The sequence below is a fragment of the Peromyscus maniculatus genome, chromosome 21, assembly GCF_049852395.1.
Source record: "Peromyscus maniculatus bairdii isolate BWxNUB_F1_BW_parent chromosome 21, HU_Pman_BW_mat_3.1, whole genome shotgun sequence".
NCBI lineage: Eukaryota > Metazoa > Chordata > Mammalia > Rodentia > Cricetidae > Peromyscus > Peromyscus maniculatus.
This window is the reverse complement of record NC_134872.1, coordinates 14492358-14508655: the sequence shown is the minus strand read 5'-3', so window position 1 is coordinate 14508655 and position 16298 is coordinate 14492358. Positions and strand designations below refer to the sequence as shown.

General features: G+C 39.3%; 1 protein-coding gene across 3 annotated transcripts in view; it reads left to right on the top strand.

Moving 5' to 3' along the window:
* Pcdh15 (protocadherin related 15) overlaps positions 1 to 16298 on the top strand; it is a 1435956-nt gene that overhangs the window by 1293291 nt on the left and 126367 nt on the right. For all 3 annotated transcript variants that reach the window (XM_042266444.2, XM_076556997.1, XM_076556998.1), the window contains 2 exons: positions 4052 to 4161; positions 5892 to 6032. In XM_042266444.2, coding sequence (XP_042122378.1) covers positions 4052 to 4161; positions 5892 to 6032 — 251 coding nt within the window. The remainder of the gene's footprint in view (positions 1 to 4051; positions 4162 to 5891; positions 6033 to 16298) is intronic.

Genomic DNA, 16298 nt, shown 5'->3' with positions numbered 1-16298 from the left:
ATTTGACCCATGGTAGGCTGATCATGCTCAAGTGGTTGGCTACACAGCCAAGCATAAATGAGTAGCATAAATTGGACTTGCTGGGTTTTACAGCAGAGGGCTGGGGCAGAGTTGAGCAGGAAGAGAGATGAAAATGAATCTAGGAGGGGTTGGGGGTAAATGTGGGTAAAATGTATTACATGAAACCTTGAAAAACTAATAAAAACTTAAAGAAAGGTAGGACAACCACAACTATGCAAACCTGTAATCCCAGCACTCAGGAACACAGAGACATGAATATCACTCAAGTATGAGGGTAGCCTGAGCTACACAGAGAGTCCTACACCAACTAGACTACATCCCTGGTGCATGAGCAGGTTTTTTGGAGCTCATTATGTGATGGGACACCTTGTCCAGCCTTGAGGCGGGGGAGGGGCTTGGACCTGCCTCTACTAAATGTACCTCCCCATGGGAGGTCTTATCTTCTTGTAGGAGGGAATGAGGACTGGGTTGGGACAGAGAGGCTGGAGGAGCTGGAAGAGAGATGAGCAGGATCTTTGATTGGTTTGTAAAATGAATAAAAAAATTCTTAATTAAAAAAATAAAAATAAATAAATTTAAAGAGGTCTAGTATCCACACAGTATAAGAAGAATTTCAGGTGTAAAAGTTAATGATAGAAGATTTGTTTGGGTTAAGCCTTCTGAGAAATCTTTACCTATAATTTAGTTGCCTCTAAAATAAAACAGAACATTTTGATTATACTTTGTAGAAGGAAAGAAGACAATGATACATCATAATCTATCAGTTACAAAGAGTGAAATTTAAAAGTACACTTAAAAAATGTTTGTCCATAAATCATACTTAGTCACCTGATGTTATAAAACAAAATCTGTTAGCTGTCAAATTTTAAAAATTTATACAATTCACATTTTTAAAACTTTGAATTTCTTTTGTCATTTGGGAATATCACACTGGACTTGCATTCATGGAGTTTGTCAATATACTCTAACATCTCAGCTATACATTGTCTATAGCCTTACCTCCATCCACCTCCATGGTGATTCATGCTCATCTGATTTAACCTGAATATGAGTCTGTCTCTCGATCAATAGGATTATCTTGCTCATAATATGTAGTTAATGCATTTCATATTCAAGTTATATCTCACTGCAGAGAAAGAATGTAATTTGTCAAATAATATAACAGATATTTTCCAGAGCATAAAACAATAATAAAATGGGCCTGACTGCCAATAAACAGAGAAGAATTGAAAATGTTTAATCTAATGTTCACTTATCATAGAGGTCCACTCAATTCAAGCAGGAGAAAATTGAATTTTTATAGCAGTGTTTGTTCTGGTAGAGAGAAGTGTGCCGCTAGAATAATTAAGGCAAAGGTTAATGAGCTGATATTTGTCTAGAAGTAAATTAGTTTTACACATTCACTACCAAGAAGAAATTTAAATGCTTTATTGGTATGCAGAAGATGTAAATTTCTTTATAAATTATGTCATTGATTTTTTTCATGTATTAATTAATTCTATCCTGATTATTCAGTTAAAGTAGCAAAAATGCATACAGTATATGTTTTCATGTTTGAATTCTTTTCCTAATGTTAATGCCTAAATGGTACTTGTTCCAGATGTCAAGTTCACATGCATACACCTTGTATTGATGGCAAAATAGATCCATCATGAAAACATAGCGATTAGCTTACCACATATAATAACAAGATAGAAACTCAATCTAAGCACCAGCTATAAACTTCTACAAAAGAAATTCCAGCCTTAAAGATCATCCCATAGTATAACTAGTATGTTTTCTTGTGTCCAATTTATAAAAAAAAATAGCATGTAATATTATGTCACAAATAAACAACTCACTATTCTAGTTTTTGAGTATCCACAGTAGCACAATAATATCACAACCAACTTAAACTGTAAGAACAACGCCCTTGTCATCTGGAAGATTCAGGAGTCAGGAACCCAGACATGGACTAGGTATGGCCTGTTTTGTGATCCTTCACAGTGTTTGCATACAGGTGTGGACCAGGTATAGAGTCTCTTTTGAGGCTCACATAAATTCCCAGTGAACAGTTGAGCTTAGAGATAATTCTACGTTCAACGATTCATGTCAAGATTTGGAGGCATTAGATCTTGGGGCTTAGGTTCATTGCAGATTGATGTTCAAAAATCATTTTGGATTTTTGTCACATTAAACACTCCCTACGACAACTGATATCATTCTATCCAAGGGGGATGTTGTCAATAAAGTCTATTGGCTATGGTAAAGTTATAACCTTCAACTTCCTGCCATATGGACCACTCCCAGAGTAGCTGATGTCATCCTACACAGCAAATGATGTGGTCAAGAGTATCAGTTGTTTGGAGTTAAGTTTCCACTTATGTCACTCAGTATAACAATGGGAAGATGAATGCTTGTCAGGGATCACTTGGGAGGAAGAAGAGGCAGATCATGAAGGTAAAATTGTATGACACATGTAATTAAATATTTGCCCAACACCTTTGAATAAGCAACACCAGAATTGAGGTGACCATGGCTTCTTAGTGCCTGCCCAAAGCTGTGGTGACAGTATGCATAGCTTTTATGCATGAAGGAAACTTTACAGCAGAAGGTGTATCAGGAAATTCTTTATCTTTCTGTCACTTTTTATGTGACCTTGAAGTTGCTTTGAAAACCAGTCTTAAGGAAATGAGATTGGAGCCTCTGCAACCATGTGAAAGCTGGACATGGCAGTACATGTCCATTATCTCACTGCTGGGGAGGTGGAGAGGACAGAATCCCTGGAGCTCTCTCATTAATAAAATTGGTCTGTCCAGTTTCAGTGAAAGACTCTTTCAAAAATAAAGTGGAGAGTGATAGAAGAAGGCATCTTACATCAAGATCAACCTCTGGCCCGCACATATAAGTGCACACACATGCATGCACACCTGCTCATACATGTAACCCCCCACACACACATATGAACATACATACACACACATATTTATACTACACACACATCGTTATACACATAAACAATCACATACATGCATTCACACCTGCACATGCGTGAACGTTCATACACACATGCATATGCATGCATCCATGTGCATACAAACACTCAAACACACATGTATGCATACTATATACAGAAGTGCAAAAACATACACTATGTCAAGAAATATTAATTAAAGGGAATCAATAAGTCTTAAATTTGTCCGCATATACAAATAACATTCACCAAAATCTTCTAATGTTAGAAACAGAATTGTCATTTTTAACAAACAGCTTCAAAGACTGTTGAAGCAGGATTCTATTAATAAAACCAATGTGGCCAGGTAGTGGTGGCTCATTCCTTTAATCCCAGTACTCAGAGGCAGAGCCAGGTGGATCTCTGTGAGTTCGAGGCCAGCCTGGTCTACAGAATGAGATCCCAGACAGGCACCAAAACTACACAGAGAAACCCTGTCTCAAAAAACCAAATAATAATGATGATGATGATGATAAAACCAATGTGATAAGCCTGCTATAAAATAATTTGTGTGTAATGCTTTTAGGAATTGTAACTGGAATAAAATGTTCTAAAATTTATAAAAGTATTACTTTTTTCAATGGATTTTGGGTTAGATCTCTGTATGTTTTCAATTTCACTCTTAAAAATAAATGTTTCTTATATTTTTGGTTGAGAGTCTAGCCTTTAATAGCTAAGCCAACTCATATACCATTAATCCCAGTACTTGGGAGGCAGAGTCAGATGGATCTCTTGAGTTCAAGGCCAGCCTGGTCTACCTAGTGAGTTCCAGGACAGCCAGAGCTACACAGGAAAACTCTGTCTCAAAAAAAAATAATGATGATGATGGTAATGATGATGATGACGATGATGCTGCTATTGCTGATGATGGTGATGGTGATGATAGCAATGATGATGATATTGATGATGATGATGTTATGCTGAAGTAGGAAGGAAGGAAGGAAGGAAGGAAGGAAGGAAGGAAGGAAGGAAGGAAGGAAGGAAGGAAGGAAGGAAGGAAATGAACATCCTTTTTTTCTTTTTTTTTTTTAACCTCAGACCTCCTCCTGTAAGTGAGCTCGCCACCAGAGGGACTGTAGTTGGTGTCATTTCTGCTGCCGCTATCAATCAGAGCATCGTCTACTCCATTGTGGCAGGAAATGAGGAAGGTAAGTAGAGAATTTTGCCTATGTTTTCTCCAAAAACAAATAAATGTAGAATCAGGAGAACTTTTGGTTGCACTCTTATTTTCTCTATCCTAATGTAATTGTGTCCACCTTCAATGTAATTGACGACTTGATTAATAGTCTGGGTGTGTTATCTAAAGTCATTGTGTGCCCTGATTAATGTTTAACATTCAATTATAGAAGCCTTTACCCTCACTCTCTTGGTGATATTTTTGTGACATTTCTTCAAAATGAATGAATTGTTCATTCGGCTGCAAGAGATAATTATTTTCGAGACTCATCTCTCCCCTCTGTGTGGACCACAAGCCTGATCTTATGTCATACTAATCCTGAGGAAGCTTGTATAAGTATACATACCAAAAGAGCCATATCAGTGCTAGGAGGCACATGTGTTATATAACACAATGCCCCAAACAGGCAAATCAGTTAACAGGAACTTTTGAGGTTTGTCTTTCAGCCACTTTCAGAATGGTAGTCATTTGCTGGATTCTAGGAACAAAACCATCTCCCACTCACGTTCCCACCATGTCCCCACTAGAAACAATACCCTCTCTCACTGAAATTCTTCTTCATTTCAAATGTTGTCTGCTCTCTTCTCTGCTGAGACCCTGAGCAGACTGGGATAGGATGGGTGGCTGAGAATGTTTAATCCATATTTACTACATTAGTTTATTTGGAGTTTAATCAAAGAGTGAACATGGATACTTCTTAGCATCTGAAAGGGCAGTCCTGAGACTGTCTGGAGTGTTTAGGCAGCCACCTGTCACTAGAGGGGGGGGCTGCCCCTGCAGGAAGCGCACACTGATTCGCTGCTTACCAATCCTCTGTTTTATCACCACCACTAAGCCTCCTCACTGAGGGCAATGGAACCTCTTTTCCCCACTGCTTCCAAATCCAAAAAGGCTGGAACCTCTCAACCTGTTCTGATGTTCACCCTGTCCTTCTCCTTCAAGATAGCAACAAGCTCTATTTGTCAACCACAGCAACTGTTGCGCGCACTTTATCCATTTGCTCATTCAGCAAATACTGAATGTCAATGGTGTGGTAACGGCTCTTCCAGCTACTAGAAGTGTGGATAAAAGCAAGCAAGCATGTTCCTCATGATCTCAGAATTAAACAGTCCAGCAACTGTTAAACATGCATGTAGAGTATTTCAAAAGATGGTGATTATGGCAGAGAAGGGTGAGGGAAGATGTGGTGAAGGAAGCAGTGGGATCCTATACAGACAGACAGTGCACCCTTCTTTCCATTTAAAATACTTACAAACTTAAAAAAAAGAGAGACCAAGGCAAAGCATTTTTAAAATGCTCATGATAATAAAGCATGTGTAAAAGTAACCTACAAGCTAAATCTGCAGGAGTAAAAACAGAAAACACCCAGTTAAGCAAAGTGCAATGGGCTTCTATAAGAGAGAGGCCCTGCTAAGGCAGGACCGTCTGACAACATGATGACAGGAGGTTCGCTAACTGAATGCCTGCATCCAGCAGACTCTCAAAATAACACACAACCAAAACTACAGTCTTGATGCACCATTCAGGGAACGCACCTTGATAATCCCAACAGCAGGAATGTTTCCAAACACAGGAACCCTATCATTTTTAAGCTTAGCAACTCTTTTAGATGTTTCTAGTGCTGTTGAAACCATAATGCTTTTTAAAGAGAATTTTTCCTTACCATGTGAAGAAACTAATGAGTTGTATCTTAAATTCCAGAAAAGTTTGGAATCAACAATGTCACAGGTGTTATCTATGTGAACTCACCATTGGACTATGAGACAAGGACCAGCTATGTCCTCCGGGTGCAAGCAGATTCTCTGGAAGTGGTCCTCGCCAATCTCCGAGTTCCTTCAAAAAGTAAGTTACATTGCTTAAGAGAATGACAACATTTTGAGGTATTTTAGGTGTTTAAATAGTGAGTTACTTATGCATGGGGAGAAAAGGCTATCCCTTAAGGCTTTAGGAAGCTCCTTAGTTGCTGGAGAGGAACAGCCATTCATCTTAGCAGATGGCAACATGCGTATGGAGGCCCAAGAAGGTGCCCAATCCTCAGGAACTGGAGTTATGGGTGATTGTGAGCCATGGTGTGGGAAATGAAAACTGGAACTGGATTCTCTACAAGAGCAGCAAGTGTCTTAACCACTGAGCATCTCTCCATTCTTCATTCAGGTTTTAAAGACCTTAAGCTGGGGCCAGTAAGGTGGCTTAGCAGGAAAGGTCAATTGCTGTCAATCCCCGGGTCCCCAGGTTGAGGAAAGGATTCCTGCAAGCTGTCCTCTAACTCCCCCTTACACACACACACCTCCTCTCCTCCCCTTTCCTCCCCCAACTCCCATCTACCCCCCTCCTCATCCACTCCTCCTCCATCTCCATTGAGAAAGAGACAGGCCTCCCATGGGCTTGAACAAAGCATGGAACATCAAGTTGAGATAGGACCCAGCACCTCCCCCTGTATAAAGGCTGGATGAGGTAATCCAGCATGAGGAACAGGTTCCCAAAAGCCAGCTAAGTGCCAGGGATAGGAGGTCCTGATCTCACCAATAGGAGCCTTACAAACAGACCAAGCTACACAGCTGTCACACGCATGCAAAGTGCCTAGGTAGGTCCCATGCAGCCTCCCTGACTGTTGGTCCAGAGCCCACATGCTTCTACAAGCTCAGGTCAGCTGTCTCTGGGTTCCTCTGTCATGACCTTGACCCCACCTGGCTCATACAATCCCTCTTCCCTTTCTTCAGGAGGACTCCCAGAGCTTGGCCCAGTGCTTGTCTGTGGATCTCTACATCTGCTTCCATCAGTTACTGGATAAAGGCTCTGTGATGACAATTAGGATAGTCACCAATCTGATTACAGTAGATGGACAGTTCAGGCACCCTCTTCATTATTGCTAGGTGTCTTAGCTGCGGTCTCCTTGTGGATTCCTGGGAGTTTCCCAGGAAACTGCTCTTCTAGAGATCCTCAGTTCAATTTCCAGCAACCACATGGTGGTTCACAACCATCTATAGTGACATCTGGTGGCCTCTTCTGGTCTGCGGCATATATGCAGGCAGAACACTATATATAATCCATATTAATCTCTTAAAGATAATGCCAACACAAAACAGCTCTAACCTCAAAGGGAATAAGTGATATTTTATTTTTGAAACAAAAATATGACCATGGCCTAATGTTCATTAACTGACTACCACATGTTGAACAGCATAACAGTATTTCAGAACACAAAGATTTAGGAATCCAAATTGCTGCCTTCAAGTTTCCTTTGGTTGAATTAAGAGACAAAAGCCACATATAACTATTGACAATGCAAGACCTATGCCCTAAGAGTGATTGCCTGTGCATGTACAAAGTTTACATCATTCAGAAGCGTTCACTCCAGCATAAATGATCAAATAGCTCAACTGTTGCCCTGTGTCTTTGAGAACTAGAGGAAGTTACAAGGGCAATTCTGAACACAATAAGGAGATACTAAAAGTATGCAAATTAATTATTTTGTAAGAAGTTGGGATAAGAGAACCAAAGTACTAAAAATCCAATGGGATTTGTAAAAATTTCATATAAATAATCACTAATAATAGGTTTTATAATGTATTAAAGCAGGATTGACTGCTATGGAAGCCCATACTCACAGGAAGAAAGTAAGAATGTCAAGTGAATGGAATCATGAGAGATTTTTTTAAGGAAAGAAAATAAGATAGTGAGGTTAGATATGAATCCTTTTCTAAAGCATACTCATCTTCATAAAAGGTAGGATGTGGGCTTACATACACCTTCCCACATCAAGTTAAATGCTGGCAACTACAACAGAAATACTGTTTCCTCTATTGGCTGGGTGGTGAACTCACATTTGAGACATAGTAGATAAATCCAGAGGTAAACAGATGGAGCAACTGCTGTTACCAGGGTGGTACTTCCAGCCACATCTGGATCTGTGTAGACTTCCAGAATTACACAACAGAAAACCTGTGAATGCTGTGTGGTTTCAGCCTTGGGCTTAACAGTGTAGAACACAGATCTTGTTCCAAAGGCAGAGTGAGTTCATTATGAGCCCAGTATGAGTGCCCACAGACAGGGAACACAGATCCAGCTTGACCTTCGTGTCACTGAGTGAGATGGCTCAGTGAGGCTAAAGGCACCTGCCAACTAGTGTCTGATCCCGGATACTACATCATAAAAGGATGTTGGCCACTGAGCTCCACGGGGTGCCAGGGATCACACATGGCCACACACAGAGACACAAAATAAATATATAGTAATTAAATTAAAAAAAATATATATCAAGTACAATAGCACAGCTATTAATGAACCAGAGAATGGAGAGAGAGATTGATAAAAAAGGATAAATAAAAGTTGGTTTAAACAGAGCACTTTTGACTCTCCACACCTTAAGAGGAGACTTCCAATAACATCTCTAAACTGGGGAGGGAAGGAAAGTGTGCTTTTAAATGAAACTTGAAGTATTAATTAATATATCAAAGTAAATATTTTAACTCATTTTAAAATATACTTCCTACTAAACAATTATATTCTCTTTTTTACTAACATCTATTAGTTACATAATATGAGTTCAATAAAAACCATGTCCCTGTGTGGAGGTCAATTTTTTTTTTTAGCTTCTACATATGAGAAAGTGTGTGGTACTCATGCTGTGGGATGTCTCTCTGTACGCTATGAAGATATTTTGTTTCCATTGGTTAATAAATAAGCTGCTTTGGCCTATGGCAAGGCAGCTTAAAAGCAGGCGGGAAATATAAGGAGAGAGATAGAAAAGATAAAGGCCGAGTGGGGGAGATGCTAGACTGCCATCCTAGGAGCAACAAGTAATGGGACGCAGGTAAAGCCACAGAACACATGGCGATACATAGATTAATAGTTATAGGCTGAGTTAAACTATGAGCTAGCTAGCAAGAGGCCTGCCATAGGCCATCCAGTTTGTAATTAACATAAGCCTCTGAATGATTATTTTATAAGTGGCTGCAGGTCTGCAGGGCCAGGCAGGACTATGGGTCCAGGTGAGATGAGAGAAACCTGGCTACATACTCATCTTTCTGTGAGTGGATTGTTTCATTTATTTCCCCCGTGTCCATGTACTTTACTACAAATAACCAAGTTCCATTCTTGTTGGGGGGTGAATAATGTTTCATTCCAAGTGTACATGACAATATGTCCCTATTCATCCATTGATGGGCATCTAGACTGACTTCATAGATCATGGTTGTATTTATGTCTTCTCTCTGGCTGCTGGTTTTATTTCCTGTGGCTAGAAGTAGAATGAAGGACTGGATTTTATGATTCATCTAATTTTAATTTGACAAGGAAATTCCATAATGTTCTTCAAAATGATTGTGCAACTTTACACTACTATCAGTGTAAGAGAATTTGTTTTCTTCTTTCTGAACTGTGTTTTTTGCAATGAGACTATTTGTTTTCCATCTCCCTGAGCGCATTTATTATGTTTGGCTTTTTGATAATTATAATGCTGTCTAGCCTCAGGTGGCATCTGTTGTTTTGATTTCATTTCCCTGATAGCTGAAATATTAGTAATTAGCCATATATTTTACTGGTCATTTACAATTTTTCCTTTGAGAAATATCTGTTTATGTCATTTTATCATTGTTTGGATTGTTCTTATTTTTAAGATTTTTTAAATATAATATATTCATATGACACACACACACACACACACACACACACACACACACACACACATATATATATATATATATATATATATATATATATATGTCAGACAAGTTGGAAAATACATACTCCTAATCTGTACTACACTCTTCACCCCATCGCTGTTTCCTGTGCTCTGCAGGGTCTCTTTGGCTTGAAGGAGCTGCCTCTGAAATTCTGCTTTATTTCTTGTGCATTGAGAATCATGTTTTGATCAATGCAAAGTACTTCCCCATAATTTTCTTCTAACTGTTTTATTATTTCAGGTCTTTTAACTGTGGTATTTTTAAGCTTTTATCAACCAGAAAAAATATTTTAAATCAAAAATTAGAAAGGATAGTGAAACTATATACTTGCTTTTGTGTAGAGAGTTATGAGATAGAATAATTAGGATGTACTATATACATGTATGAAATTGTTAAAGGACATATTTAATTGATGATGAAATGTAAATGAAAGAATGCTCTTTAAAAAACTATGACATGTGTCTTTGTTCTGACACCACCTTTAGCATGACTGTAAATATAGTGAGAATAGTTATAATGAGCTAAGCCCCATTCATGTACAAGTTTTCATTAAAATTACTAATATTTAGTGGCATATAGAATAGTGTTAGAATATCTCTAGCAGGGATGAGACCCTACCTAGCATTGGTTCCTACCCCAATAGAAAAACAAAATTGACATACAACAATAGCCTTTAAAATGGAGTGCATAAATAGTCCACCAGGTATCTGTTCAATGCATGAGTGAATCTGGGAAGTTAAGGCCGAATCCTGAAAGGCTTGAGTGTCAGGCTCACAGCATCAAATACAGATCCTAGTATTCATCCACCCCAGGGCCAGCTGCTTGAGTACCAGTTTCCCTCCGCCCTCCCCACACTGGCTCTGTAGCCCTGGCTGCTCTGCAGAGGAGCCACACCAGTACTGTCGTCAGGGAAATGTGCCAGGTTTTTGTGTCACTTAGTGCTGACTATGAGGACAATCCATTTGAGGCATTTCCTTCCTTGGAGTAAAGTCAGGTTGGTTCCTATGGTGTTTTCCACTCTGTTCTCTAGACCTCCCCTTCACCTTCGGTCTCATTCTGACAGTATCCACACTTCCTTGCTCAGCCCCCATGTTTATCACTATTTTTGATCAAATACTTTTGAACATGAGAGCACCGGTATTTCTAATAGGCTGTCTGTCTTGAACACTGACACCTCTCTAGTACACATGCAATATACCCCCATACCAACTCAATTGCTCCTGAGTGCACAGAGTAAGATTATGTGTCTCAAAGCAGCTCTACAGAGTTGGTAACCAAAAGACCTTGCACAGAAAAGTATGACAGTATTTCTGCCACAATGATATCCACATGTTTCATTTTTATGTAGTGTAAAAGCAGTAACACAAAACTTTATAGCTGAGGTGGGTTTATGTAATTCCATAACTAAAGTGGCAATTTTTGTTTTATCATAAAATTATAATTATCTTTAAATGTTGCAGAGAAAACCAAATCTTTTTGCAAACATGTCATCATATTTTGATTCCGTTAACTAGGCCTTCAATCAGGAATAAATGACAGAGCAATTAAGATAAGCTTAAACTGGTGATAAAATGACTCAAATGCTATTGATTTCATTTTATAGCTTTGCTTTAGGGTACAAGCTTGTAATACATTTCATTTTCTTGGCTTTTTCCGGTTTCAGACAGAAGGTCTGTGACAGATAATGCTAATGACTATTTGTTATTGACTGACTTACAAAAACATTCTTCACATAGTCAAGTAACAAAACTGCAGCACTGTCACATAGCTTAGCCTTCACCATAAAAATACTAGGTATGATCAGTGTCTATGTTCATATGGCTGCCATTCTAGAAATCCTATGAATAATTCATTAATGTCAAATATGGAGACCAGTTTAAAATAATGCCGTGCCATGTGCAGCATTTTTATCTCAAACATTTTAGGTGTCTTCTTAACCGGGAGTGGTGGTTCAAAACCTAAGCCCCAGCATTCAGCAAGCAGAAACAGGAGAATAAGAAGCTTAAGGATAATGAGCTAACCTGGGCTACATAGGGAGTTGAAGGACAGCCCAAAGTGCTTGGAAAGATCATGTTTCAAAAACTTGATGATAATTTTCCTCAATGGCAGATGTTTGCCCAGCATTCACAATACTCATGGGTCTGATTCCTGGCACCAATGAATAAATAATAAAAAGTATCTAAGAAATTAGGAATGCATAAAATGGTCTCCTTGCCTATCTTTGAGAACTGAGCCCCACTGTAAAGACAAAAGATGTAATTTTCTTCCTTCTCAAATTTCCTCTAATTGTTGTAGTTAACAATTGTGTCTGTTGTTACTCCTGTCCCTCCCCTGAACTACATTAACTGCCTCATCACTTGAGCTTTTTCTAAGCTATTTTAGTCCAAGTCTAAATTGAGAATCAAGTCAAGATCATTTATTGAATTAAAATGTTTTTCGAACTTATATCCGATTTCAGAAAATAGGAAGCACAAATGCTCTATTAATAATAAGAGTCCTAAACGATACAATGGGTCCCTATACATCTGCAATCAGAAAGACACTTGCTCCATGGAGAGCAACTAACCCAATTTAATGCACACGGAACTATGCATGGAATTGAAATCCATTAAATAATGCATAGAACTAAAACATCATTTCTGAAAATGGAAAATTGAAGCAACTGTCTAGGTAATATAAAATACAGGATAAATCATCATTATTTTCTTCTAAATGACATGAAGTCCTTACTATTTATGAGTAGGAGTCAGCTGTCACTAGTCTACAGATATTTAATTATGATCGAGTTTTGGATATAGCTCAGGGATAGAGTGCCTGCCTAACATACACAAAGACCATCTACAGTCCCTACTATCAGAGAAAGAAAACTTGGGTCTGAACTTCAAAACCAGGGTCAGTGAGAGAAAAGCCAAATAAGCCTTTTGGCTCCATGGACTTTTGGATGCTCAGTAGTTCCTGGAACTGAATGGAAACCCTTGACATGTCTGTCCTTCCTTTGTTGCCTGAACCTCTGGATCAAATTCCTTCCAGCCCTGTGTGCAGATGTACTGACTATCCCTTGGGGCAGAACTAGTGTCCTCCTAGTCTCTCAGCAGCTATAACAACTTAAGCATCTGAAGTCATTCAGACACGATGATACTTACCCATTAACCTATGCCAGCGCGTCGATAAAAGCTGCCTCTTCTTTACCCAGAGAGCAGCCTGGCTTCTTTGTCAGGTTGGCTGGTACTACACTCACAATAGAAACCCCCCCGCACAGCCAGGCCTGTGTTTTCCGAGCACGCGACTCTGTCTTATTTCTATTGCTCCAGTGACAAAAGACCTCAAGTCTCCGATAACATAGCTGACATTTTACACTTTCCTAAAGATGTAGTGTACCTGTTAAATTGATTTGCATTCATTTTACTTCTTATAGCAGGTGAGTAGTGGACATTTTTTCTACTTAGTGAAGTACTTTATTTTGATCAGATTTTTAAAAGCAGCTGAACCTACTGGGTCTTGATTGTTGGGGGGTGGGGGAAAATCCCACTAACTAGACAAAGATAAATTCCAGCATTATTGTTGCCTGAGTTTTAGAGCAACAGCCCTGGGCCCGGCAGACCTCATAGGCTTCACTCAATAGCAAGTTGAGGTGAGCGACTGTAAAAAGCAGAGAGGCATTTTCTTCAGTGTGGGTGTGTCATCGGTGCCAGTCAAGGTGTGTCTCCTCAGTCATCCTCTGGTTGTTTGAGAGGAGGAATCTGGTACCTGTAAGATGGCTTCACCTGCTTTGCAGTTCAATCTCGCCAACAGAGATGATCGCCTTCACTGTGGAGGTGATCAGCCCAGAGAGGCTCATCTGTTCCTGAAAGTCAGGGGGAATGCAGCCAAGGACAATGATGCCTGTCTCTGTGCCTTTGGCCTTGGAGACTGAGAGATGGGTCAGGCGAATTTGAGTCTTTAACATGTCTCTGCAGGGTCAGGAGGGGTCTGACCCACTGGACAGACATAAATGAAGGGAGAGACGCTAGACATCAAACCCGCTGTCAGTCACCTTATAGAACAAGGGAGGACCCTTAGCCTGGCTGTGTTCATGTCAGTAGATATATATGCTCAAGACTTTCACTATAGAATCACTCATTGTGATTCTATAGTGAAAAGAAGTGCCGTAGAAATGCCATGTGTAAGAAGTGTGAATGGGAATGACCCTTCGGGTGAACCTCGGTCTCAACTGGTGTGACTCCCATTCTGCTGAGTGTCTAGGTGGCTGTTTTTTTCAATTCTATATTCATGATATCTGTTTATTCTTGAGGAATAAATATAGCTGAAAGTGGGCCTTGACACACCTGTAATCCTGTCTGGTAGGATATAAAGGCTGGAACATCAGGAGTTCAATGTCATCTTCAGCTACAGAGTACACCAATGCTAGCCTACACATGAGCCTGTCTCATGGACAACCAAAGTCAAAAACAAACTAAAAACAACTTCAAAAAAAAAAATAACAGCGTCTTAATTACTTTGCTTACACTCCTCTCCTTTTAAAATGACCTTTCTCTTCTTTGATCTGCATCAACCCCTGATTACTCTTCCCAGCCTTTGTCTCAAAGTGTCCCAGTTTTGAAACTTTTAATGATAAGCGGTCCCTGTCATGTGGGAACAGATACATCTGGCCTTGATTTCTTCGTAAGGACAAGGATGTGACATTATTCAATTTTGCACTGCCCCAGTTTCCATCACCAGGACACAGGTGATATGTGGAGAATCTCAGAGAAGATGGATTCTGAGTTTGATCCTGCAGGTCGATAGAACAGGGACAGCAGTGTGGAGTGGAGGGAATTAGTTCAGGGGCCATTGTGAACACGTTTGCCTTCCCACTGCAGAATTTGTGTAGTAAATGCAATGTGATTCTACGTTCCATTGTTTTCTGTGAACAAAACCCTTTCATGCCATCAGTTGCTCTAATTCAGTCTCACATTTTGTTTTTGGTTTTTCTTTCGGCCCTGGAGATTTCACCCCAGTTTGCACTCACACGGTAGCTGTATATTTTGCAGAAGCCACAGTCTAGCACCTCAACCTTACCATTGACATTATTATATGTGAAAGACCATGCTATAATTATTCATATATTATTGTCAATTACTTTAGAAAAAACACTTGTATAATTTCCACGTGAAATAATTTCTGCTTAGTGAATTATGGCTTCTCTAGAATTTAGAGACATTCTAAAAATTAAACATGAGATCACAGAGTACTAGATACAAAAGGAACTAATAGGATCTAGTACATTCTAAGATAAAATTAATATATGCATCACAAGTTATAGGAATGATGTTCTTTTGACCTTGAGATGAGATCTCTATTATCTTAGATTATACCTTGGGGACTGGAAAAGGATTTCTAACCCTCTCTTTATCGGTATTATTCTTTGAATGATATTAGTGTAAACCTTTTCAATTCTATTAGATGTCTAGGTAACTGTTTTTCTCAGTTTCCATATTGACCATGTTCATCTAATGTTAAGGAATGATAGTTAGGTGTAGAGGTACACACCTGCATTCTCAGTACTTGAAAGGCAGAAGCTGGAGGGTGAGGATTTCAAGGTCATCCTAGACTATATGGCAAGTTGGAGGCCTATCTGAGCTATGGAAGACCCTGCCAGAAAAACAATTTCTTTTTCATTTTTTTTAAACTACTTCAAGAATAGCTGCCTACATTCCTTTGTCTGCCCTATTCTCTCTTTTTAAAATTTCTGCCCTTGCTACTTAATGCAAGTTGTATAGAATGGAGATAATCTATACAGTAGGGAATGTGACTCAGCTGGGAAGTACTTGCATAGCACAGGCAGGAATCTCAGTCCAATCTTTAGGATGGACCACCCAAGGATGGGAAAGAGGACAGATGTGAGATGTAAATATCTGCACTGTATTTCCTACTTTATTATGTAGGAAATGCATACATATTATATATTATTCGCTACAACAATATCTTAAATTGTGTTAATGGAATACTTCAAAAGACATGCAACAATTTAAAACAGAGCATTACTTTGACAGTCTTTATATGTACACACACACACACACACACACACACACACACACACACACACACACACCCCTCCCAAACAGAGTAACTATTTTAAAATTATTGTGTCCCTTAAAACAACTACGGTTCTTTTATTATGAAGGTATATGCCTAATACGATTTTATTTCTGTCACATGGCCCCAGGAACATTATTTCCGTGCCATTGGAATCAGAGTGAAGGGCTGAATTAATAAGGCTGCATTGATTGCTCACTAGACGACGCAGCATGTTTCTCTGTGTGGGAAGAGGACAGGTGGCCAGAAGGCAGATCCCTGTCCTCAGATGTTGGTATTCAAGTGAGACATCATCATGAATGAATGATGATTACAGCAGTAAGTAGTGGGACCAGGCAGTGTGCAGCCA